Source organism: Lissotriton vulgaris, chromosome 3_1 (assembly GCF_964263255.1).
Source record: "Lissotriton vulgaris chromosome 3_1, aLisVul1.2, whole genome shotgun sequence".
In the NCBI taxonomy this organism is placed as follows: Eukaryota; Metazoa; Chordata; class Amphibia; order Caudata; family Salamandridae; genus Lissotriton; species Lissotriton vulgaris.
In genome coordinates this window covers 472,630,527-472,657,473 of record NC_141689.1, presented here as the reverse complement: position 1 = coordinate 472,657,473, position 26,947 = coordinate 472,630,527, and the positions used below count along the sequence as shown (strand labels likewise).

Genomic DNA, 26,947 nt, shown 5'->3' with positions numbered 1-26,947 from the left:
AGAGCAACCAATATTCAATCCTCGTCCAGGTGTTGTGTTGGCCCGAATAGTGGGTATTTTCTACTATGTTGGGGTTGCGTGTACGCCAGACATCTAACAGTCTGAACTGGTCACAGAACTCATGGAGGGCATGTTGGGCTCTTGGCTTTACATCCGTAGATTTAGAGGTGCTATCCTTGTCCGGGTCAATTAGAAGGTTGAAGTCCCTTGCTATGAGCAGCGTCTGTGGCTGTAATCGCATGAGGTGAGTGTGAAGGGAGTGAAAAAATTGCGGATGTCGGTGTTCGGGCGTAAACACTAAGCAACGTGACATCTCTGCCCAGCAGTGTTCCGTAGACCACCAGATACCGTCCCCTATCATCTTAAATCATGGAATGAAAGCGAAAAAATACTTGTTTTTTTTTTTTTTTTTGAAAACCTTTATTTGTAGAGTGCACAATACACAGCGTCTGCCTACAACCCCTCGGGGCCGGCCGCTATGACATACGAGAAAAGGATAAAAAAGGAGCCATCGGGGCAGAACGCCGTTGAAGCAGTCTCTGAGCGACGAGTAGCGTGTGGAGCATAGAACATTGCATAAGGATAGAAGAAGGTTCCATTTTATGGTTTTGTTGAGTACAATTTATAAAACTACGGAAAGAGTAGAGGCTAATCATTGACCAGGATAGCTATCATAATTCGAGGAGCACCCAGAAGGAGGCACGATAGAGGAAGGCAGGGAACAGAAAGTAAATTGACCGCGATTAAAGAACCAGGACCAACCGCTATGTCACATAATGATAGAATACCATAAACTCCCTAATGACACGGAACCCCAACCCCAAAGGAAGCGAAGAGGTGAAGAAGAGAAAGAAACAGAAGAAGAGAAAAAAGAGAAAGAGGGCCATAGAAACAAAGAGAAAACATAAAACACATCCCATCCCCCCCACCCTGCATACCAGCGGAAGGCCACGGCCCACCCCCCCCCAATAGGCATGCCTGTCGCCCCAAGAGAACCCCCAAGTGGGAAAGAGAGTAGAGAGAGTGAGAAAAAACGATCCCAATCTCCAACCCTCAGAGAAAACGGGAGGAGGAAAATAAACATACTCCCGGTCTCCGTCGGCCCCGTAAGCATCCCCCACCCCAAATACCATCGGCATGACAAAAGTAGCAAGCGGAATTGTAGGTGGGGAGAGTCATTTCCAAATGTGCAAGTAAATCAGACAGAAAAACAGTCCCATCCTAGTCCCCGCCCAACCATGCGTCCATCACATTAAAGGAATCGCCTAGCCCTGGCCCGATCTCGGGCGACCCCACGTACCCACCCCCCCGTGAGAGGCCACGACCGTAGGAAAAAAGGAGAAAGCCCGCCCCAGTGAGAACAAAGAGGCAAAATGGCCGCACTCGAAGATGAAGTAATGTCCAGGGACAAAATGGACGTCGCCAGTCCCAGCCAGAGCCGACACATAGAAGGAGCAGCATTGTCAATATAATAACTCTTTGCGTTGCAGAAGGTGTCAATGTCTCCATTGAATAGGCACAGTACATGGGGATAGTCGGGTGTTGTAGCAGCAGCCCCGTGGACTCAGTAGGCAAGGTTGAGTGTCGCACCGGGGAAAGAGACACTGTAGCAGCGCCAGGGTGGTCAAATCGCAGCTCACACTCGGTATCCAAGCAAAGTTGCAGTTTAGGAACACACTCCCGCGGCAACAATGTATCATTGACTGGGATCAGCGGAGGCTGGTAGACATCGCAAGAAGAGAATCCAGGCAAAGTATAGCATGATGCAGTCACAAGCCCATCCAGTTTCTCCCTTAACAGTCTCGAGTTTTCACGCCACTCATTCCGCAGTCGAGTAAGGGCACAAAGCACAGAAGCGCGAGTAAACATTCGTTGATCATCCATTACCCCCTCGGTGCGAGGCGCAGTAGGCAGGTCTGCTTCCCAATCGGGTATGAGCTGGGCACACCGGGCAGGAGCCGAGGCGCCGTCCGCCATAGTTGGTGGGGAGCCAGCCGTCTTGATCCTGCCTCCAGGGACAACAAAGGATAATCGGCGAGGTCAGCGCTGTGGCACAACAATCAATCCCTTCGGAACAAGACAAGTCCGTGATCGTGGACGGCTCACAGCGAGGCGTCCCTTTCCGCTCGGGACAGGCAGAGGCGAGGCAAGAAAGGAGCCCCGGTGGCCCGGGGCACCTCCAACACTGGAGAGAACGGAGCGCGGCTCACCTTCAGAGTCCCACAGAGAAGGAGATGCGATAGGCTCCCAGCTGGCCAGCAGTGCCCTCCACACCAGCGTCCGGTGTAAACGACCACAGAGGATTTCGGCTCCGTTCCAGAGCGATCGGCCCCCGCAGCTGCAGTAAACACAGGCGGCGCGCTGTATCGTAGGTCCCGGGTCCAGGGCTAGGAGAGGGGTCGGCATGTATCTCGACGATACCCTCGGTTAGCAAGCCGGCAGGGACATCGGAGGAACACCCGTAGAGTCAGGAAACGTTTCCAAACATCCCGCTGGTACAAAATAGCAGGATAGCGGACAGGATGGCTGTGCGGGAGATATGGGCTCCGGGAGCCGGGAGACTACACGTCCGTCTCCGCGGCCATCTTGGCTCCTCCCCCCGAAAAAATACTTGTTTATGTATTAGAATGGCAGTACCCCTCACGTAATTACGGTAATTTGCTAAATATCTGTGAGCACCCCAGCTAGTACCAATGTGTGCCATGTCTAGTTTTGGAAGGTGCGTCTCTTGTAGATATGCAATATCAACATTATGTCTTACCAAGTAATGGAGCTTTTGCCTACGTTTCCTAGTATCATTCAGGCCACGTACGTTCCAAGACATTAGGGTGAGGTCAGAGGGACCCTCTACATTACCAAACGTAGCCATTTTCCGAGACCGCATTTTCAACATTGCATTTGTGGCAACAGCGAATAACCATGAACAACCTTGGACGACATGAATCGTCTCTTGTGATGGAGCTTTCAATGCTAAACAACCCCCCACCCAGCCCATCCCTAACCAGGGAAGGGCCATTTCCAACATAGCAAAGAGCATGAAGTACCCAATTATTTTACATTTCAATGAAGAATCCGTAAAACAATACCTCAGAGTATACCAACCCATTCTCAAAGGATACACCAAGGGGGGCGGCAACTCCCCGGCAAGCTTTCAGCTAAATAAAATGACAATGCAAGGATGTTGAAAAACAGATTCCCCAAAATTGAATTTAAACTGATCATGTGATTCTAATTGCTCAGAACAATTCAGCACTTGCGTCGGACGAGTCCGCTCCCGCTCTGTTGGAAGGAAGGTTAGTTTGTTTGTAATTTCGACAAAACTTCTGTGCCTCCGTTGGGTTTTCAAAAATATGGGCCCTGCCGTTGACGTCGATCTTCAGCCTGGCAGGATGTAACATGCCATATCTTAGCCCTAAGTTTTTCAGGGTAGCTCTGACACCATTGAATTTACAACGTGCGTCCTGAACCATGGCCCTGAAGTCTGGGTAGAAGGATAGTTTTGTGCCCTGCCAGTCGATATCACCTTTCTCTCATGCCAGGCGCAGAGCTGTGTCTCAGTCTTGGAAGTTCATGATGCGCGCCACTATGGGCCTGGGAGGAAGACCCGGGTTGGGCCGAGGTCCTCGTGATATGTGCGCCCTCTCGAGAACAAAGCCAGAAATGAAGGATTCTGTGCCAAATATTCCAACTAGCAAGGCCTCAACAAATAGATCCATGCGGCCGGTTGGAGTCGTCTCAGGAACGCCAAGAATGCGTAGGTTATTGCGGCAACTGCATGCTTCCAGGTCTTCATTTTTTATGGCCACCTCCTTTAAAATATGCTCGACCCTTTCCAGATTCTTCACGGATTGCGCAGTCCCTTCTTCGATATCACAGATGCGTGCTTCAGCCACATCGAGACGTCTGTCGTGGACTTGTATTTTGGCGCCCAGGCTAGAGATGTTCCTTTCGAGCACGTCAAAGCGACTGTCCAATGCCTTAAATCCAGCTCTCATCTCCATCAGTAAGGACGCTTGGGAGTCGGATGGGCGTCTTCCTGTCCCACCTGGAGTGCAGACTCTGTCCGTGTTGGGTCTTGATGAGGGGCGGTGTCCGATCATTTTTCGAATGACAAAGTCCTTTGTTTCGGATCTTTGCGGCCCATGCCGTGTTGAAGCTACTGTACCGTGACCCTTCAGGCCCCAGTGGGTGCTGTTGCACTCTCTGCCCCCAACCTGGTGGTGTATGGGGAGGGAAGTAGGATGGCGGTGTCTGTCACACAAGGGTCGGAGTCCGGTGCTCCTGAATTGGCACAGGTGTGGACCAGAGCTCGCAGAGCAATGCGCTTGGCAAGCGAAGGCGCGGTCGGGTCGTTGGAAACAACCATGATGGCTTGGCCGGATGGGAGGGGAGCAGCCAGCGGTCACGGGGGCTCGAATTCAAGGCGCACTGGCAAGTGTCTGACACCATGATCTCTGTGTAGTGTCAGGATATAGCCCAAACCCCGGCCGCAGGGCACCAGAGCAAAGGAGGGAGTTGGGGATGTCTGTGCTCAGAGAAGTAATGTTCTTGTTGATGGCGTAAAAACTGTCCCCAGGAGACCCAAAGCGGGGAGATATTGCGTGCCGCGCCGACCAACAGACTGACCACTGATGGAAGCAGTGGAGGCGGCAAGCAGCGTAAACAAGGCCGCGGCGCGATGTTCGTCAAAGAGGAGCAGGGTGTTTCCAGGGGGGCCCGCCGGGCCAGCCAGCAATACTGTGTTGCGGTAGCTGTCCCCACCTTCAGGCCGCAACCAACAGGAATGAGCAGTGTTCTGGTGCAGGGGGGACAGCGCAGCTCGACAATTTCTCGCGGCCAGACCCGGCCACCGGGCGCACTCTGGTCCTCCTCCCCCCGCAGCCTCTGTATGTCCACCTCAGTCAACCTACACAGCGGACACAGAACAGACACCGGACTGGCGGGGTCAGCACTTCCTACGCCGACTCCCACGCCGGCCGGAGGGATCGTGGTCAGCTTCTGTGGAGGGGCGCTACGTCACGCAGCAGTGTGGGCCGAGCAGCCCCCTCCTCCAGCTCACCACAGATCAGGGCCACAACATTGTCCTGGGGGCACAGCCCAACTCACCAGGGCTTTGCAGCCGGGTAAAGCCGCGGCCGCGCTTCGTACCTTTTCCCCCCACCAAAGCCGTCTCTGCTTGACAAGAAGGAGGTAGTCCCCCCGTATCTGTCCTCAGCCGCAAAGCGAGCCTCCAACGGGACGTTAGTGGGTTCGGTGGGGTCAGACCACCTTCTGCAGCTTCTCGCGCCGATTTACTGGACTCTTAGGCGGCATCTGTTCTGGGAATCTGTTCGACGGCTGGAAGGCTCAACGGAGCTTCAGAGCCTGGCGGCCATCTTCGTCGCCGGCTTGGCCATGCCCCCTTCTCTGAGATCTACTTCAATCCTTTCCTAATCACAACACAATCATATTTTCCTTGAAGTATTTTGCATTTTTTCCATAATTATCTTCTGTTTCTGCTTGGGTAACCTTCATAAGATTAATGCCTGATATTTACCTTTATGAAGCGATGGTGCAAGAAATGTTTTTCTTCTTACATGCTTTTACTTCCTGAGTTCCTTGAATTTTCTGTATCCGTAATTTTTTGTTTCTGTAACCTTAATTGTTTTGTTCCTGTATGCATTATTCTGTCTTCTTAATTAGGCTGATATGACATTAAACTTTTGAACTCTTTTCTTTTATATTTCTAAACTAAACTTTTATCACTTGTTTTTCATTTTTTGCTAAAGGCAGCCAAATTTAACATCTTACTTTTGTACACTTAGGTGAAATTAACATCAGTCTTTTCTGCTTAATCCCATACTTCTTTGTGAGCAGCACACATATTCTTCCAGCTATTTTGTAAATGTGTTTATTACATTTAAACACATAACTGTTTATAATTACCACACTACAAAGCATGTTCCATTGTGTTGTATTGTTTCAGGGAATAATATCAGCTACAAATGCGCTCATAGTCATTATAAACAAGCATTTGCAATGCAATAGGTCTCACATTAGGAAAGTTTGAGGTATTGGTATTGCAAATGACCAATATTTTATTTATGTGTTGGTATTGAAAGTAGGGAAATTACTAGCTTTGTCATTTACAATGCCAATATTTTTAACTTTTGCAAACGTGACACCTATAGCATTCTAATGCAATATGTGTTGTATTTACATGACTTTGAAGTATTAATATTACAAATAACAATGGCTTTTATTTGTTTTAATAATTAATACTCAAATAAAAGTTATTGTAATGTATAATGGCAATAGCTTAAACTTTTGTAAATAACTTATGGGAAGATTATGTTCAGTGTATTTTTTTTGGTGATGAAAATCCAAGAACAGAAGTGAAATATTCATTATTTTGTAACATTTCTAATAAAGCTTAAAACATTGAGAGAACATATTAGAACCAGTTGTTGTTGATTGGTTGCAAAGAGTGATGCTGTGGCGTTCAGTGATGCTGTGGCCTTTAGTGGTGCTGAGTGATGCTGTAGCCTTTAGTGGTGCTGAGTGATGCTGTGGCCTTCAGTGGTGCTGAGTGATGCTGTGGCCTTGAGTGGTGCTGAGTGATGCTGTGGCATTAAGTGGTGCTGAGGCCAGTATAATGCTGTCTTCTGCGTGCAAGTCTGGGAAGTCATGGTGTATTCGGCAGTGGTGCAAGCACGGTGAAAAACGGAGCAATTGCTGGGACTTTTCTGCTCGTAACTAAAAAAAAAAAAAAAAAAAGCTCTTGGCATTGCTGTGGCGGTGGGGGGGGGAGGTGAGGGAGCTGCAGCCTTTGAAGACTGATGCCTAGGGCTAAGCAGACAAATGGTGTTGCGCGATATGCACGGGGGGATACCAGAAACTAACCACTGAAATCTGCAAGACTAGTGTGACCAACTAAGCCCAGAGAGAGTGCAGCCACAACAAGTAACAATCCAAAAACATAACATTGTGCACGCAGATACATCCATGCCTGTGACACTAACAGCTCTGAATATCTGTGACAGCGTTACAGGCGGATGAGAGAAGGGACAGAGAAATCTAAAGCCGAGGTGGAGAGTGAGACCGGACGCACTAAGGCTGGTCTGTCTGTGAGAGAAAGGCAGGCTGCAGTATTAAGTTATATCAAGAGAGGAGCTGGGAAAGAAACTGCAGACAGAAGGTTTAACAGAAGTGCACAGAGCCACTTCACAGAGAAGGAATAGCGGAGGAGGTATTGGTAGCAGAAATGAATACCAACTGGTGACACGGAGGCAGATAGCAAAGAGTAAAGCTAGGAGAGAAAGAGTCCTGAAACAAGGAAAGCGAAAGTAAATGGGAAATCCAAAGCGGAGCTGGAGAGTGAGAGCGCACGTACTAAGGCTGGTCTGTCTGTGAGAGAAAGGCAGGCTGCAGTATTAAGTTATATCAAGAGAGGAAAACTGAAAGTAAACTGAAAGCAGAGCGCAAAGCAGAGAGCGGCCGTGAAAGAAGTGAAAACAATGGAGGAAGGGTGACGAGACGCATGAGGAGCAACAGCCTTTGATGTGCCGGCCGGCCGGCCATGCAGTGAATGATTGGGGGAGGAGAAATGCCGGCCTGAGGCCGAGCGCAAAGCAACAGATGGCTTTGATGTGGAGGCAGGCGGCAAGCTCGTGCACGAGGCGTGCACTTCTCAAAATCCGCTGGAGAGCCCTTGGCAGAAAGTATGGTTTGGCTGCATTAGGGCTCTTTTCCTATTGCTGCGGAATAGGAAAGGGGCGAGCCCTAACAAGTGTCTAGTATTGCAATCTAACTATATGGTATCATAGGCCTGCTGTTTGAGTCTTTTCATGTAATCTAAGATGTTTACGGCATGTGATCCTCATCTCAATGAGTATTTAAGCCTGTTTTGGGAGGGGGGACATCCAACCTTGAATTATCCACTACAGTAAATGTATTTTACTACGTGGAGCATGGTCTTATTGGTCGGAATATGGTTACACATCATGGGGGTCTGCCAATGACTTTTTTGCCATCACTGTCATAGGGTGTCCCAGTCTGTTTCCTCTGCATACCTTTTAGCCTGTCCTTGTCCCATAGAGATAGATTGGTCTCGATTTTGGCCTATTTTAGTAATTCCTTTACATATATTTCTACTACAGGAGCTGCTGCTGACTTCCAAGTCATAGCTGTATGCCGCTTCTCTAGGAGCATTGCCAGATCGGTGGATCTACTCTCTAAGTTTGCTTTCTTTGGCTTTGACATGAGCCCAGTCGGCTGGTCTTGGGGTCACAAAGATTATATCGATCCACCATGGGCAAGTCTAGAACATGTACAAAAACCTTTCCTCTCTCATCTTGGAGTGAGGACATGTACAATTTATTTTTGTGTTGACTTTATGCATACACATCAGTGTTAAATACGCCGTATAGAGTAAGTTAAATTGAATGAATCTGGCATTCCTTGACACACCCGGATGAAAAGCTGTTGCAGTGACCAATTCTTTTTTAATTTACTTCCAACTTGTGTCTAAGTACTATCAAGTTTTCCCCCATCTCACTAATTTGCTGCTTTTAAATATAGTTATTGCCCTCCGTGCACACCAGTGTTTGAGTAAGAGATGCAATGTCTCTTGTGTCGTGGGTTCTTTATCTGCTACCTTCCCTGTTTGTTGTATCAGATTGGTGGAAGTGCCGTATTTTAAAACTGACCTGTGATTATCTGTCTGTTTTAATGCAACTCATCAAATGTCTGCAACAAGCCATATGTGTGGTGCTAATCCTGTTCCGTTCTGCAACTTTAACAATCTTTGGCAGTTCCCTGAATTTGTGGTGCATCCATATTGGAAAGTCAGGGAAGCAGGCTTCCTTCAGATGTTTTTTTATGTACAAGGCAATGTGCCCAACAGTTTCTGGCCATGTCCAGCAACCTAGAGCATGGCTTGTTTCATGTGACTAACAACCTCAATATATGTAGACTCTTCAGCCCTGGGGAAGTCATGCCACCTGCCAGCTACCTGTAGTTAAGCTGAAAGGTAATAACCGCCTTAGTCGGGCCTCCCAATCCTCCTACCATAATTGGCGGCCTCAAGTTTTGCACTGTCACCGTTCGTCTCTCTGTTCTCTATGAAAGTTCTATTAGTAGCATGTCTAGCTGTTTAAATATTGTAAAGGTTAATGTTTGCAAACCTTTCTGGTTTGCCTATACTCGATCCACGTTCTTGCTCTTTGTTCTGCACTGGGAGCTGAAATAAAATACTTCCCAATCTTTTCCTCTTTAAATTCTTCAGATACATCTTCTTATCCCATTATGTATGTTATATTATTATTATTATATAATTATTATTATGTGATTCAAAATCCTTCCTCTCTGTTATTTATCTTGTCTGGGAACACTCTCCAGTTGCATGTATTGTTAGTATTCATCTTGATATATTTCTTACTGTTAACAAGCTCATGTATTTCAAAATCAGTTAATGCATTTCCTAAATGTAGTACTGCTGATTTCCTTGGCAAGTAGAAGTATTTTGTTTTCTGTTATTAGCTCATATCATGCTGAGGCACTTACCTAATACGTAAAAATAATGGTTTATGCTTTATTGTTCAGTGTCAGAGCAAACTAAACCAACTGGGCACAGAAACCTTGCCAGAGACAGATACTCAGGTGAGTTGTGACATTTTCCATGGCTTTAAACTTTGCATGAGAAAACAATTACATTACAGAAATTATTTTTGTGTGCTGTGTTATTCTGTGTTATTCTATTGTAGTAATGACGCAACAGTTTGAAAATCATAATACACAACACATTTACTGATAATAGACAAAAAAAGCTAAAAGTACAGTTTGCACACGTGGTGCATGAAACTGAGACAAATGTAGTAGAAGCATTGTAAAAGCGTGCTTTGAAATGTAAGATGAAGAAACTATACATTCAAAGTAATACTAATACATATAAACGAGTTGCACTAATGAGAATTACTTATGAACATGTTGTTTATTAGCATTTACTGATGAAAATTGTGCTATTAAGAAAGTGGGCTGGTGTTTCTAATGCCTTCTGTTAGAATGCACCATTTGGAAAAGTTGGTGCAAAAATGTGTAGAAACTAGGTACGATCTTGAACTTTCGCATAGGCATACTAGAGATTCTATAGTTTATGAAAAGTTAAAAATGGATTTTGTAGTGTGAATTTATATATTTATATGAAAATTGGCAAAACTTGTGGTAGTAGGGAATTTATAACGTTAGCTATTTCCATTTAATAACGTCTGGTGAAAGTTTACATATTCCCTATTTGAAATGATATATTGCATTATATTTGATTTTTACTTAGAGTGTATTTCATTTGAAAAGTGTAATGGCAATTGTGTTTTCAGAAAATGCTTTTTCTATAATGCTGACTTTTCCCCAGACCTAATAAAAAATGGTTCTTTTATAACTAATGAAATGTTGCTTTATTTGTTTAGTGCATGTGTAACATTTATATTCCTAAATGTTTCTTCAATGTTCACAGTGAATTATTCCTGTGGGAACAGCATTTCAGCTGTTACTATTGACTAATACTTAGTATTTTTCTTTTTTCACCGATGTTATTCCTATGTGGACTTCCGAATCTTTAGCTTCTCATGACTAGCATGGGAAAGCATCTTACGAGTATCCTCTGTGACATTATGTGAAACTGAACATGTGACAGTCTTTCGCTGCGACTTTGTTTGAAACTTTATAAAAGAAGAAACCCCGAAGAAGGGGCACTGCCATTCTGGGTTTTCCTACTCTGAGACCCCAACACTATGCTGATCGAATTTTGATGATTACCAAGAACTGTCCTCTTACTTTTGGATACTTTGCTGATGCTACAGTTGGTAGCTGATGGACTGGAACATTCTTTGCTTAACAATTTTATTTTCGTTTTCCTTTATTTATTTTGTTCTATGCTAATGGACTGGCCCTTAGTGGACTTTAAATCCGAAACCTTTTCCCTTTTTCTTATGATTTGAGCTGTTAGACAAACAAACAATCCTTCTGCCTTTAATGGTAGTGGGACTCTGTAACTCACTAAACTGATTTTTAGGTCAAACTTTAGTATACGTCTCTTGTGGGCTTAATTCCAGCTCCCTGATTTTCAGTGTCTTTAAACATCTTTGCTTGATGATGGTCAGTCCTGCCTCTTTGTCCCTCCTTTTGTCTTTGTTTCCCTCCACTGGAGTAGGGACCAAGAACTGTATGTTTACACCTTAGTTTTTCATCCTTTGTTAGGTGGGCTTTTTTAAACAAGCATTTACAATGCAATGGTTTCGCCTTTGGAAAAGTTAGAGCTATTGGCATTGTAAATGACAAAATGTGTATTTATGTGTTGGTTTTGAAAACAGATAAATAAATGGCATTGTCATTTACATTGCCATTAGCCTCTGCAGTCACTCTGCACTCCCTAGCACTCCCTAGTCACTCTGCACTCCCTAGCACTCTGCAGTCACTCTGCACTCTCTAGCACTCCCTAGTCACTCTGCACTCCCTAGCACTCTGCAGTCACTCTGCACTCTCTAGCACTCCCTAGTCACTCTGCACTCCCTAGCACTCTGCAGTCACTCTGCACTCTCTAGCACTCCCTAGTCACTGCACTCCCTAGCACTCTGCAGTCACTCTGCACTCCCTAGCACTCCCTAGTCACTCTGCACTCCCTAGCACTCTGCAGTCACTCTGCACTCTCTAGCACTCCCTAGTCACTCTGCACTCCCTAGCACTCTGCAGTCACTCTGCACTCCCTAGCACTCTACAGTCACTCTGCACTCCCTAGCACTCTGCAGTCACTGTGAACTCCCTAGCACTCTGCAGTCACTCTGCACTCCCTAGCACTCTGCAGTCACTGTGCACTCCCTAGCACACCCTAGCACTCTGCACTCCCTAGTCACTCTGCACTCCCTAGCTCTCCCTAGTCACTCTGCACTCCCTAGCACTGCCCAGTCACTCTGCACTCCCTAGCACTCCCTAGTCACTCTGCACTCCCTAGCACTCCCCAGTCACTCTTCACTCTGCACTCACTACTCTGCGGGTGACAGTGCTCGCCATGTCGGCCGCGTCAAAGGGGTGACAGTGGTCGCCATGCAACCCATGTCACAGCGGCGGGTGACAGGGCTCGCCTTGGTGGTATTCTTCATCAGAGAGTTCCTTCCCGGCCGTTGCAGAACGAGGCGTGCTACAACCTATGAGATGCATGGGAGCACTGTTGGAAAAGGAATAGGGTATTGAGTGGGGGTAGGGTTAAGCTTTAAAAATACCTGCCTGGTACACCTAACACTTTAATCTGGCTAGCAGCCAGTATGATTAAAAACAGGAAAATTTAGGAAGTCCCAGGGCTCTAGTAACCCCTACTTCCTCTTAGGGTCAACATATTTCTGCCACTGGTGTTCCCAAATGCTCAATCCACACTTATTCCAGAATGCTGACGTAACTGCTGAATTTAACATACATACGTCAAGCACACCTAAACACCTCTTCCAGGCAGCCCCTTCATCAGACACGCACACACCACCACCAGAGAGCCTGGAGCAGCAGCAATGCGACACCCTCCTCCTCCCTGCTCCTAGGAGCGAATCAGACCCAGAATCCAGCCCTTTCCCCTGCAGGACAACTTCTGAAAAGGAGGAGGAGGAAGGGGGACCTCTGAAGAATAGACATCCAAACCAAGCAATGCAATCGGCCGTGAAAAAAAGAGGTCACCCTTAGCCTGAGCTTTTCCCAGGGCAGTGTTTTTCTCTCGCTCTCCTATACCGTGTCCCTTACTGTGTTTTGAGATCCAAGTCCACACAGAGACAACACACACTGCACACACCAAACCACCACTGCCCGCAGCTCTACTGCACACAGGATTTTCGCTATACCCGCTCATGAGTCTCTGTTAACCAATTCCTCCCACAAACCACCTCAGGAAACACCAGCAGCGAGAAACCCCCCCAGCCAGATGAACCATCTCACGTTTGGACATAAAAAGCCCTCCTCCCGCCGCGCTCGCTCTCCCAGAGTGCGTGGGCTGCATTTATTTATTTAAATAAACAATTACCAATTGGAGATGGGGGTTAATTGCAAGGAACTTACAAGAGCTTGCCCGGGACGCCCACTGCTGCCGCTGCACTCAGGCGGGCTCTGCTGCTCCTACCACTTTCTCTGTAGATTTTTTTTAGCGGCTCCACGCAGCTTCTCGCCGGTGCTTTGTTGTTGTTTTGGCGGCGAGGGGAGCCGCCGGTAAAGTTTTGTGCGCTCGGGGCTTCTCGCGCAGGGTCTGCTCACCAGCGGAGGAGGAGTTGGATCGCCATCTTCCTCTCACTTCCCTCTCCTGCTGCTTGCTGCTGCAGCAGATGACTTGAGAGGGATCCGTCTCACTCACACTGTGCACGTCTCTCTCCTCGCTCTGAATAATGAGCAACCAGAGGCCAGGCAGAGCGAGAGACAAGGAAGACAACCTCGCAGTCCTTCTCCTCCACCACAGAGAAAGCCAGAGCTCCAGGGGGTGCAAGACTCCTTTCTATGACAGCACAACGGCGGCAGACTTGGTGCGTACACAATTGTATCCGCAGCTGCCCACGCTGGGCGTCTCCTCCCCCACGTGAGCAGGAAGCTGCTGAGGCCGGACGTTGCACGCACAGGCGGCCACGCCATGGCGACCAACGCTGGTGCCGAGCTGGCCAGGAGCTTTCGGGTTTCTCCAGGGGAGTTGAATGTTAGAGGGAGATGAATGTTAGAACAAGCACCTACAGGCACACGAACAGCGGGAGGGGGTGCGGGAACACGAACAGCAGGAGGGGGGGCAGGAACGGGCACACGGACAGCGGGAGGGGGGGCAAGAACGGGCACACGGACAGCGGGAGGGGGGGGCGGGAACTGACAGCGGGACATCGCGCAACCCACCCCTGCAAAGGATACTTCCGAAATGGTGGAAAACAAAGCTGTAAAAAAAATTAAAATAAACACCGCCGCATGACGATCGCAAGGGGGCGGGATGAGTAAAAATGTCCGGGACGCCCACGAATCTGCTCCGGCCATGACGGACAGATCTCTGTTCCAATGGCTAGCCTCCATTTATGGAGCTAGCCAATGGAACAGAGGGGCGGGACATGAGTACACATCTCTAGACATAAGCTTTCGCCCTGCGCGAAAGTCTGCTGCGCAGCCTTCCGGCGAGGCGAAACCTAAAAATGTCTTCCCTGACCGTGTTACACTGTGGATGTGTGTTCCGCTTCTGCCCGTATTTTATTGCATCTTGCTTTTCCCTTCGTGTAAAAGCACTCCACACAAGTGCTTCTCCCACTGCAGTTACTGTAAACAGGGCTATAAATCTTGTGAATCTTGGGCCGCTCTTAGTTGTAGCATTTCATTGGTCTCCACGTCACCTCCTGTGGCCCATCGCTCATTTCCTCTCTGCCGTTGCTCCAGAGCACTGCTACTCCCCTCCCTGGGCCACCACAGACTGACTCCCCCTTGTTCACTCTGACACTATACAGAGCCTTTCACAACAGGCTGGCTGAACATATATGGCATGATTGAATGTTTGTGATGGAATCAGACAGTTCCCATAGGTAATTGGATATTGATGTATGCTCTTGCAGTGCAGTGTTTTAATATGCATTAAACTTGTTTTGGAAAGACAATTCCTGTCATTACTGCATCCAGGTTCAAGTGTTGGGCTTGGCTCACAATCCTGTGATTCTTTGCAAATTATTTAATCTTCTGTAGCTAAAAAGAAATATATGTGTTCTACTGTAATGGAACTGGTTATTGTGTAAAGCATACCAATATCTTCTGTTCCGATTTGTGCTATGTAAAACTGCAAGCAAAAAAAAAATGTAGCCTGATGTATTGTGTTTTTAATTAATGTTTCCTGTATGCCACCTTGGCACTGCCCTTTTTCTCTGCCTACTATTCCCTCTGTGCTTTCGCAACACTGCCCAGCCTCATGTACCCAGTGTGCTGCCTATCGTATGTCATCTGTCCCGTTTGTCACCATGCACTTCCCTGCCCTCATCCTTGTACCCTCTTTGCACTCGCGCACCGGCATGGGCCTGACAATTTCCTCCTACTAGTCCATCATGCTGTTTCATCCAGATCTGTAACCATGGTGCCCCACGCACCAGCCTGCCTCTTTACCACTGTCGGTAGTTTCTGCCACCCATTCTGTGCCACTGCGTTTCTGTATATCTCCTGAACTTGTTCCCATTGTGGCAGCTGGGCACTGCCCACCCTCTCCGACACCCGTCCCTTCTATGCGAGTCCCTTTTTAGGTTGAGCCAAGAGCCAGCGTGCATGCACTGCGAGACTTATTGTAGAGGAGTAGGTGAATAGAAGCTCCGCCCATATTTGCCATTGGCTTGTGTCATTGTCTGTCCTAAATGCTGACTTCTGATACGTCGATGGGCTTGTTAGTCCCTCCTTATTACCGCCTCCTCTTCATTTGGCACCTCCCATGGTGACTGGCCCCTTTACTTCGGTTGTTACATGGTAAGTGTTATTTAGACTGTGATCACTATTTTCTTTATTAAGGCTCTCCTACTGCAGGCACAACATGCTTTGTGCCTTGTTTGCTCCCCCCTCCCTCCCGTTGTCGTGCCTTCTCCCCCCCCCCATCCCGTTGTCGTGCCTTCTCCCCCCCCCCCATCCCGTTGTCAGTGCCGTCTTCCCCCATCGCCCGCCTGCCGCCCTCTTGTTGTCCGTGCCTTATCCCCCCCGCCCGCCCTCCTGTTGTCCGTGAGTTCTCGCCCCCGTTGTCCTTGCCTTCTCTCCGCCCTTTGTTCTTGCCTTCTCTCCCCCTCCCTCCCTCTGTCCGTGCCTTCTCCCCCCCGCCCGCCTGTTGTTGTGATGCCTAGCATTTGCAGTGCAATAGGTCACTTGTAAATGTGAGACCTATTGCATTGCAAATGCTTGTTACTCTTGTATCTTGTACCAATAGACTACTGCCCACCCCCTGACATCAGTTTCTAATATGCAGCCATGCACGTTGCCTTGGCCGCAGCTTCCTGTTTGTGCCACGCTCTCTAACCCTCCAGGATGTAGAGAAGGCTAAGACTGCAGCTGTAAACAGGCATTTTGTGCTCCAATATCAATCCTCTGTAAAAAATAATATACTGTTGAGAGAACTTGATTGCATGAAATATATATATATATATATATATATATATATATATATATATATATATATTCAATGAAAAAACCATTGGTTGTAGGCCATATATAGTTAGGGATTTGCATTTAGAAAACCTTATTTTACTCGCATAAAACCATTGAAATTCCATATATAGTTATAAGCGCTAACTATATATCGCGCACCCGCAATCCACTGCTGATGATGTCACATATTACATCATTCATGACATGGTTAGTGACATCACTGATGACATCACTGATGACATCTCAAATTACATCACTGATGACATCACTGATTACAACATCCAGTGAATGTATGTTTCTGTAAAGTTAAAACATGTTTTACATATTGAAGAATGAGTGCATGTATAAGTGTCTGGATGAAGGATTTACTAGATGCATGACTGACTGATTGAGTGAGTGATTAAATGTGTCTCACTGAGTGCATGGGTTAGTGACTAAACTGTTTTAATTTGTGCATCATTATATCTGTTGTTCTACAAACTGCTGCATAGGTTGATCAGTAGCTATATGAGTAACTGTATGGGTTATTGATTGGTTCTCCAAGTATTTGTATGGGAAACTGAGTGTGTGTGTATGGGTGGCTGGGAGGTGTGTGACTCTGTACATAGATGTGTGAGTAGTTGATTCACTATATGTATAGATTCAAAACTGCATGTGGAAACAGCTGTATGGGCGGTTGACTGTGCATGAGTGTATTAGTGAGTGAATGGATATCTCAGTGCTACATGTCAAATTAAGTACATATGTAAAACACAGTACATGTGAGAGTTGACATCTATAAATAACTGTGCATAAGAGCTAGTGAATGTGTGAGTGGCTGTATGGATCATTGTGAACATGTATCAGAGATTGTATAAGAGAGTAAAGTAAATATGTGTTAGTATATGTTTGAATAAGTAAGGTGTGTATAACTGTATAGTTGAGAAAATGGAGGTGTGATTAATTTTTGGCATAACTGACTAGGTGTGTAAGTAACTCCATGGATGAGTGACTGTCTGTTTACACTGATTGTATCTAAGGTTATATTAGAGTCTGAAGAGGTTCATGGTATTATCACATGAATGATATCATCAGTGATGTGATCACTCATGTCAAATGAGATGTTATCAGTGATGTCATCAGTGATGTCATTTGAGATGTCATCAGTGATGTCATCAGTGATGTCACTAACCATGTCATGAATGATGTAATATGTGACATCATCAGCAGTGGATTGCGGGTGCGCGATATATAGTTAGCGCTTATAACTATATATGGAATTTCAATGGTTTTATGCGAGTAAAATAAGGTTTTCTAAATGCAAATCCCTAACTATATATGGCCTACAACCAATGGTTTTTTCATTGAATTTTCAAGGTTTTGTAAATGCAAATTCCTAACTATATATGGAGTATAACCTATGGTTTTTTCTGTGAATATATATATATATATATATATATATATATATATATATATATATATATATATATATATATATATATATATATATATATATATATAGTTGCACTAACTATATATCGCGGACCCGCAATCCACTGCTAATGATGTCACATATTACATCATTCATGACATGGTCAGTGACATCACTGATGACATCACTGATGACATCTCAAATGACATCACTGATGACATCACTGATGACATCTCAAATGACATCACTGATGACATCACTGACATCTCATTTGACATTACTGATTACATCACTGATGATATCATTTATGTGATAATACATCTTCAGACTCTAATATAACCTTTGATACACTCAGTGTAAACAGGCACTCACAGACTGTCACACATCCATGGAGTTACTCACACACCTATTCAGTCATGCAAAGAATCAATCACATCTCCATTTCCTTAACTATACAGTTATACACACCTTACTTATTCAAACATATACTAACACATATTTACTCTCTTATACAATCCTTGATACAAGTTCACAATGATTCATACAGCCACTCTCACATTCACTGACTCTTATGTTCAGTTATTTATATATGTCAACTCTCACATGGAGTGTGTTTTACATATGTACTTACTTTGACATGTAGAACTGAGATATCCATTCACTCACCAATATACTCATGCACACAGTCAACTGTCCATACAGCTGTTTCTACATGCACTTTTGAACCCATACACCTAGGGAATCAACCGCTCACACATCTATGCACAGAGTTATACACCTCCCAGCCACCCACACACACACTCAGTCTCCCATACAAATACTTGGGCAACCATTCAATAACCCATATAGTTACTGATATAGCTACTGATTTAAACATGCAGCAGTTTACAGAAGAACATAAATATTGATTGCCAAATTAAGACACTTTAATCACTAACCCATGCACTCAGTGAGACACATTTAATCATTCTCTCATACAGTCAGTCATGCACCTACTAAATCCTTCATCCAGACACTTATACATCCACTCATTCTTCAATATGTAAGACATATTTTAACTTTACAGAAACATACAGTCACTGGGTGTTGTCATCAGTGATGTCATCAGTGATGTCATTTGAGATGTCATCAGTGATGTCATCAGTGATGTCACTGACCATGTCATGAATGATGTAATATGTGACATCATTAGCAGTGGATTGCGGGTCCGCGATATATAGTTAGTGCAACTAACTATATATGGAATTTCAATGGTTTTGTGCAAATAAAATAAGGTTTTTTAAATGCTAATCCCTAACTATATATGGTCTATAACCTATGGTTTTTTCAGTGAATTTTCAAGGTTTTGTAAATGCAAATTCCTATCTATATATGGTCTATAACCTATGGTTTTTTCTGTGAATTTCATTGGTTTTTTAAAAGCTAATATCTATAGCTGTAAAATATATTCTTTATTAAGTGACGTATTACGTAGCCCGTGAGACGCCTCATGATGCATCGCATAACCGTGACGTATCGTCTCTGCAGCGCAAACCAAACCCAAAACGTAAGCGCGCCAGAACACGCTTAAAGATATATATATATTTTTTTAACCTTAATTAGACAAAATCCACACGTGCACATATCACAAACGTTCAAAAAACACAATATGTCGGACTCCCGTTACGCTGCCGGTTAGCTGCCCGGTTAACGTACCAGGAAGCACCTTTACCGCGAAAAATCGCAAATTTTTTTTTTTCACCCCCCAGAGAACTTTAATAGCCCCCTCATCAATCCTAGGGGTTCAGGAGGGGTCTACCTTACCCCTTTCATTCATTTACACCTTTTTTTTTTCCACCTCTTGTCTCTCGATCCCACAGAGAGACAAGATGGCGGCCGCTCCAGACTGTTTACAATGATAACAGCCAATCAGCTTCTCCTCAGACTCCCGTTACACTGCCGATTAGCTTCCCGGTAGCTGCCCGGTTAGCTGCCCAGTTCGCGTACCAAGACGCGTCTCTACGGCGAAAAAATCGGATTTTTTTGTTTGTTTTTTTTTGGCCCCACGTGGCTTTATAATATCCCCCTCATCAATCCTAGGGGGTCAGAAGGGGTCTACCTTGCCCTCTTTCCTTCATTTCCCCCTTTGTTTTGGCCTCCTCTTGTCTCTCGATCCTACCGAGAGACAAGATGGCGGCCGCTCCGGACTGTTTACAATATTGACAGCCAATCAGCTACTCCTCAGACTCCCGTTACACTGCCGGTTAGCTTCCCGGTTAGCTGCCCGGTTCGCGTACCAAGACGCGTCTCTACGGCGAAAAAATCGGATTTTTTTTTTTTTTTTTTTGGGCCCGGCGTGGCTCTATAATATCCCCCTCATCAATCCTAGGGGGTCAGAAGGGGTCTACCTTGCCCCCTTTCCTTCATTTCCCCCTTTGTTTTGGCCTCCTCTTGTCTCTCGATCCTACCGAGAGACAAGATGGCGGCCGCACCGGACTGTTTAGAATGTTGACAGACACCGGAGAGCCAATCAGCTTCGCTTCGCAAAGTTCCGATACGCGAAAAGTTCGCGAACCGGAGCGCTGCCCGGAGCGCTGTTACAGATATATATCTTGATTTAAACGTTAATTTCTCAAAATCCACTGAAGCACATATATTGAGACCTAGCAAAGGCACATCGGGCTAACAGTCCCTACAATTTTGCCAAGTTTCGTGCAAATCCATTCAGCCGTTCGAGCTAAAAGTGAGTCCAACCGCCCTATGGAAAACTCAATGTTAAAAACGCGTTTTGGGACCCCCCTTTTTTCTCAGCCCCCCCTTGACGAAACCCCCCCAAATTTGCAGGAGCTGCTCAGAAACAAAATGTGCCATTTTCCTGAAAATTTCAGCCGATTCCGTCCACAAACGCCAAAGTTATTAGACATAGAATTTTCAGAAATCCCATAGGGAAAAAATCCTAACTATATATACCTACTGGCGACCGCCAGTAGGTAATATATATATATATATATATATATATATATATATATATATATATATATATATATGTATGTATGTATGTATGTATGTATGTATGTATGTATGTATGTATGTATGTATGTATGTATGTATGTATGTATGTATGTATATATATATATATATATATATATATATATATATCCTGTTATTTACTGGTACTCCTGTTCGCATGGTCCACTGGGGTCTACCTGGGGAGTACACACCCTATTTCCCTAGTGATAACTTGCAACTTCTTTCCCGTACAAATGCTGCACACTTAGTTTACTTAAGGAAAACCTTTTAAAATGCAAAAAAAACACCAGCGTGAATGTTGCTGCTGTCTCATTGGCTCGGTGAAAGCAAACCTTCACACTACATTAGGTTGTCCTTACAAGCTTGGGGCTTGATTTATATGCAACCTCAGATGTTCAGTAAGACTCGCTTAATCTCTTAACAAAGTAAACGAGTAATTAACAAATTGTACCTGGTTTCTATTGTTTAAAGTTTCCAATCACCATCATATGTTGTTCAATACTCTATTGATGCAATTGCACACAGAATGTTATAGTGGTGTTGACTTGCATCAAGGCACTTGCCTTTCTGTCTGTGCTTTAAAAAACCTTGTGTCTTTTAAACTGTGCGCATTAGCGACTGACGTGTGTGCGCATGTGTGTGTGTGTGTGTGTGCGCGCGCACACACACGCGCAGTTAGTAGGTGGATCAATGTACGAATGTCATTGCGGCTGGGAGTCGCTGCAGTTAACACTCTGATGCCAGTATGCTCTGATATATTGTCGACCAAAGGAATAATACACAAATAACTATGCATACATCACAAACTAATAATTTGGTCTTACTGCACAAAGGAACTCTTTTCAACTCCTTAGAAAAAGGAAAAGCTGTGAAGAAAAGAATACGTTTTCACATTTATGAATCGCAGTCAGCATGCAGCTCCTTTATGCCAGTTCATATCTCACTAAGCTATAATTCTGGAAGTGTAACTTGTGACCTGTGGGTAACAAAATGATCTCTCATCATCATTAACTGACTGAGCTTCTACATAGAGTACAAATCAGTGTCCTGTATGCTACATGTTGTGGTTTGCATCAGCCCTATTAACCCTCCATGCTATATGATGAATGAAACCTGTGACTAGACTGCACAGATATTTCTAAAGCAAGTGCATTGACCATCAAGTAATAAAGTATACATTTATCTTCCTTATCCGGTGGTTTGCACCGGTTTCAGGTCATTTTAGAGCTTTCCATTGTTCAAAGTGGTAATTTCTGATATTTATTTTAATAGTCGCCGCTTTGCGCACATGCTCTGTTGGCTGTATGTTCTGTCAGTCTCTTGCCCACTCCTTCCTGTAGGTCTTCCCTTCCATCACAGATGAAACCCACCCCTTCCCCACAATACGACCCTTTCTGTTGCTGCTTGGGAGAGACCAGCATGCTGAACTCCTCCTATTTGTGCTGAGCAGCAGCTGACGCCTGTGGTGAATACAGGAGCGCCGAAGCTTGGTTGAGATGCTGTGTTACGGCTCTGAATACAGTGGCTTTGGTCACATTGGACTATAACACTTTCCAAACCCGCCATCAAACACTCTAGGCACAACTAACGAGCCTTCCTGTGTGAGGCTTCTACTCACTCGTGCAATCTTTGTTCTCCTCCACGTCTTTCCTTATCCTATCCTTTCCTACTCTTATTTTTCTACCTCTTTCCTTATTCGTTCTCCAGTCTGTCTAATCTCTCTCTTTCCGGTGCCCATCCTCGGTGCTCTGCTGTCAGCTGGTGTGTGGTCATTGCCTCTCTCAACACCTGCCTTACTTTGAGGTTAATAATGTTTCTATGAGAAGAGCAACTAGCCCCCTCTCTCTCCCACCTCTCTGCCTCGCTCTCTCACGCACTCCTCCCACCTCTCTCATATGGCTGACTTCAGATCTTGAGCACAGTTTCTATCCCGTGCCTTTCCAAGGTTTCCGTCCCTCAATCCCACGCTCGCCTCCTCTTCTTGGGGTGTCTTTACATACACAGGCGCTCCCTCTTTATGCTTCTGTCGCCTTCTCTCCCCTACTTTCTTTCTTTCTCTCACACTCTTTCTGCTCATATGTTTGGTGTTCATTCACCACTTTGTGCACAAACTATCTATCCCTCTTTATCTTTCAGTCTTATCTATTCTGTGCAGCTCTCACGCCTATCTATCCACCATGCCACATAATTCCACTACATAAATCCACTCCACACCATACAGAACAACCCCACACAATTGCACAACTTACAATTCGAATACAACCCGCATAATTCCATACCACCACATACATCCACTCCACTACAAACCAAAACACATGTGTAAAAGACATTGTCATTTACAACGCCATTAGCTCTTTAGTCTTGCAAATGCGAGACCTATTGACATTGCTAATGCATGTTATAATAACTATCCGATAAAGCCTTGCTTAAATGTTTGGCGCTTTGATGCAAGCTGTAATATTCTTAACCAAAAAAATCAAAAGATTACTTATTGCTTTGGATTTTGAATCTTTAATACAGTAACCAAATTAATCAAATACTTTATAGTCTATTAATGAGTCTTGTTGATTCTTCAATTCATACTCTATTTCACAAATGATTTAAATACTTTAAAGGGAGAATCAGCGCGCTTTTACTGAATATCAAGTTCTACTTATTTTGTTTTGTGTAGCTATAGCAAAACTTTTAGTCTGCATATTTCTAGTCATACTTAACTTTTTCGGGAGGTTGGGTCTTCCTTTTTCAATACCTTATTTTTATAGCATTGTCTTAAGAGTAGTGTACCTTAATCTAATCTCACATTTGTTAGTTATCTGGCAATTAATTGTCCTCATTGAAGATAAAACATGGTGTTTTGGCCACCCTTATTTCCACCCCTCCTATTGGTGGAGAAAGATTCATCAGAGGATCATTGCCTCTGTGGTAAATGCAAATTCAGCAGATTGTCGAATCGCAAAGGGCCCAGTACAGTTAAAGTAGTAAGGAGAGTAAGAGTATAATAAACTTTTACCACGCTTGCGAAGCAACAAAACCTTAGTAGCAGAGATATGGTTCTGCCTAGTGAAGTGAGATTTTAGGGTGCCAAAAATAAACCTTTGTCCAAGTTCATAGAGTCCACAAGTTTTTGGTTCTGCAAAAAGAAGGATTAATGGAGTGCTCATGGAGTTTTGCTCTGGATAAATAACGTGTAGCAGCAAAGGTGTGTGAGTATTAATAAGGATGCGCGTTGCTTTTGCTTATGCCTAAGATTGCGTTTTTTAAATGGCTGTGCTGTTGAGCAGAGTGCAGTGGTTAAAGTCTATGTATGATTGTGGCACTTTGTACAATGCTGAAGTTGTAAATGAGTCTGTTGTAGCCTAAGATCTCGAGATATTTACTTATAAGTTGTCTGTTGTTTTGTGGTGTTGGCCGTGAGACGTCGTCGACAACACCTTAATACAGGTTCTCTTTGTATGTTAGTGGTTAACGGTTGGTGTGGGTGATCTCAGGTGCACATGGAAGAGCTATATCAATTGAGGGTGAAATCCCGCTGGTCAAGATTTCATTTGAGGCGAAACAGTATAGAAAAGTTTAGTTACCTTGCAAGAGTAAAAATCCTTTTGTGGTCGGTTGGTGTAAAGCCATGCTGGGATTGGTTGTGTATGTCATAAGAGACGCGCTATTATTGGTTGAGGTTGCAGAACAGATGGATTATGGGAGAATATTATTTCCTGGATTTATAGATATCATTTGTGCATACAAAATTGAAATAAAAATGAAATTTTTCAAGTCACTGCAGACATTAGTAAAGAAAGATGAGACCATATCCGCCATAGCAAAGATAGTAGCACCCCTTTAGGGTACGCCAGGATACACTATCATGATGGACAAAGGATTACATCCATGCCTGTGGCTCAAGTTTTGGCATAACCGCACTGAGAAAGATGAGACATTACAGTTTCCTCGTTATTGAACATTTAATTTGAGGATTTTAGAAAATTTAAGGAAAAGAATGTACCAATTGAAAGATACTGTTAGAGCCACTGTTATTGAGGCTTCAAATACCTGGGAGCATATTGCTAATCAAAATGACAAAGAGAAATACCAGGGGAGGTATTAAAGAACTATGGACCATTACCCAGCAGCTAGATGGGATGCTCAACAGAAAATGTAGAGTGCAGATGATATACATGGAAGACGATTGTATCCAGTGTTAGAGAGATGGAATGGGCAAGAGAAGAAAGAAAAATAATCATTTAGAGACCGACAAACTTGATTCAGAGAAAGAAGGCGAAGAGAGCAACATAGAAGAAGAACTTTTGAATGATTTATTGACAAATCGGCGAGTACAGACTTGACACATATTCGTACAGTTGAGAAACCTAATGCTCATATGGGGCCAGATGTTCGACCATTTGATTTTGCTCTTCGCAATTTGCGACAAATTGCGAGTCGCAAATTGCGAAGTGCAAAATCAAATGTACAACAGTGTGTTTAACACTGTTTGTGATACCCAATGGGGTTGCGAATTGCAAGGCTCATTAATATTAATCAGCCTCTCGCAATTTGCATTCCCATTGGGAATGACAGGCCCTCCCAGGGATGGTGGCCTGCTGGGCTCAGCAGATCACCATGTCTGGGACTGCTTTTAAATAAAGCAGTATTTTTTAAAAAATGCAGCCCGTTTTCCTTAAAGGAAAATAAGATGCATGTAAAACAAAAAAATGAAACGTTTTAATTTAATTTTTTAAGGGCAGGTAGTGTTCCCTGGGACCACTGTCTGCCCTCCAAAAATTATTTGGGGCCCTCCATAAATAATTTTGCATGCATTTGCAAAGGGAAAGGGATCCCCTGGGGACCCCTTCCCATTTGCGAATGCATTACCACCAACTTGAAGTAGGTGGTAATTGCAAGTGTTTTTTTCAACGCCATTGTGGTCACCAAACATTAGTACATGGGTTTGAGACTCGCTATTTAGAAGGGAACACTCCTAGCCGTAGTCTCATCAGTATTAACTCACACAGAATGGGTGAATTTCCTGGGGCAGCATCTAAATTCACAATCTACGAAACCTGGAATCAAAGAGCACTGCTCACGGAAGGAAACCCCAATTCAAAGTCAAGATATGGATCTTGATATAACACACAAACAAGTTGTTAAGCTAATTAAGAAACAGAAAGATGGGGCACCTATATAAAGAGGATACAGACGCATGGGCAGAACATCTTGTAAAGTTCTTCAATGAAGTAGTCAGGAAAGGGGTGATACCGGAAAGCTGGACAGGGTCGTTAATATCCCCCATATACAAAAAAGGAGATTGGGCGTTGCTTAATAACCCTACAGGACACCGATTCAAAATTATTTGCAGGGCTTTTATTATCATCTTTATCTGATTGGGTAAAGAATAACAGCATTCTCCCGCCTAATCAAACCGGCTTTATTAAAGGACTAGGAACAACTACCAACATCTCAGTGCTATCTGTTTTAATCGATAAAGCAATTACAAAAGGACAACCTTTATACTTAGGCTTTGTTGATTTTAAATCACCTTTTGACTGTGTAGATAGAGAACGCCTGTGGGGAAAACTACACGCACAGGGATACCTCCCTTATTAATACACCTGATCCGTCTTCTGCGTACAAAAACTTGGGCTAGAGTACGTCAGTAACGGTCACTCATTAACCAAGGAAATACCAACGCTAGGTGGAGTGAAGCAAGGGTGTGTACTGGCTCCTTTATTATTTAATGTGTTTTTAGCTGACTTGACTCAGGCCTTGAACAACATAAATGCACACCCACCTAAGCTTGCCGATAATCATATATTGAATTTACTCTCTGCAGATGACGTTATCCTCCTAAGTAATACAAAGGTGGGTTACAACGGTTAATAACACGCATACAGGAATATGCGGTAGAAAACAAAATGGTAATAAATGAATCCAAATCTAAAGTTATTGTTGTCACAAAAAACACAAGAAGGAAGTACAATTCAAAATGGTTCTTGGGGAAGGAAAACTTGGAGCAAGTCAAAACCTATATATACCTGGGAGTTATATTTAACGATAATGGTAACTTTAGCCCCGAAAAACTGGATATCACCAGGAAGGCAAACCCATTAACAGGTGCATTTGGGATAATCAAAAAGTCTGTTGTATTTCTATCTAGGACCCTAATTCGATATTCCCGATTCATGCCCTTATGTGGTTATAACAAATAGTATCCTTATAAAGGCATGAGAATCATCCATATTTAGTAATAGCCCATGCAGTCCAAAACACGGCAAGGCTACTCCCATAGACTCCTAGAAAGCACAACGCGCTCTTTAAACAAACCAAGCCTCCAGCAGCCCGAAATTCCCCCTGCTTTTGTTTTGATTTGCACAAGAACTCCTGGAGTCCAGAAAGAACTGTTAGTTC

At 44.3% G+C, this 26,947-nt stretch overlaps 1 protein-coding gene across 1 annotated transcript in view; it reads left to right on the top strand.

Annotated features, from left to right (window-relative positions):
- The window catches only part of CENPK (centromere protein K), a 431,743-nt gene that overhangs the window by 33,977 nt on the left and 370,819 nt on the right, over positions 1-26,947 (top strand). Inside the window, exon 4 of the mRNA XM_086960693.1 lies at positions 9,583-9,639. Coding sequence (XP_086816819.1) covers positions 9,583-9,639 — 57 coding nt within the window. The remainder of the gene's footprint in view (positions 1-9,582; positions 9,640-26,947) is intronic.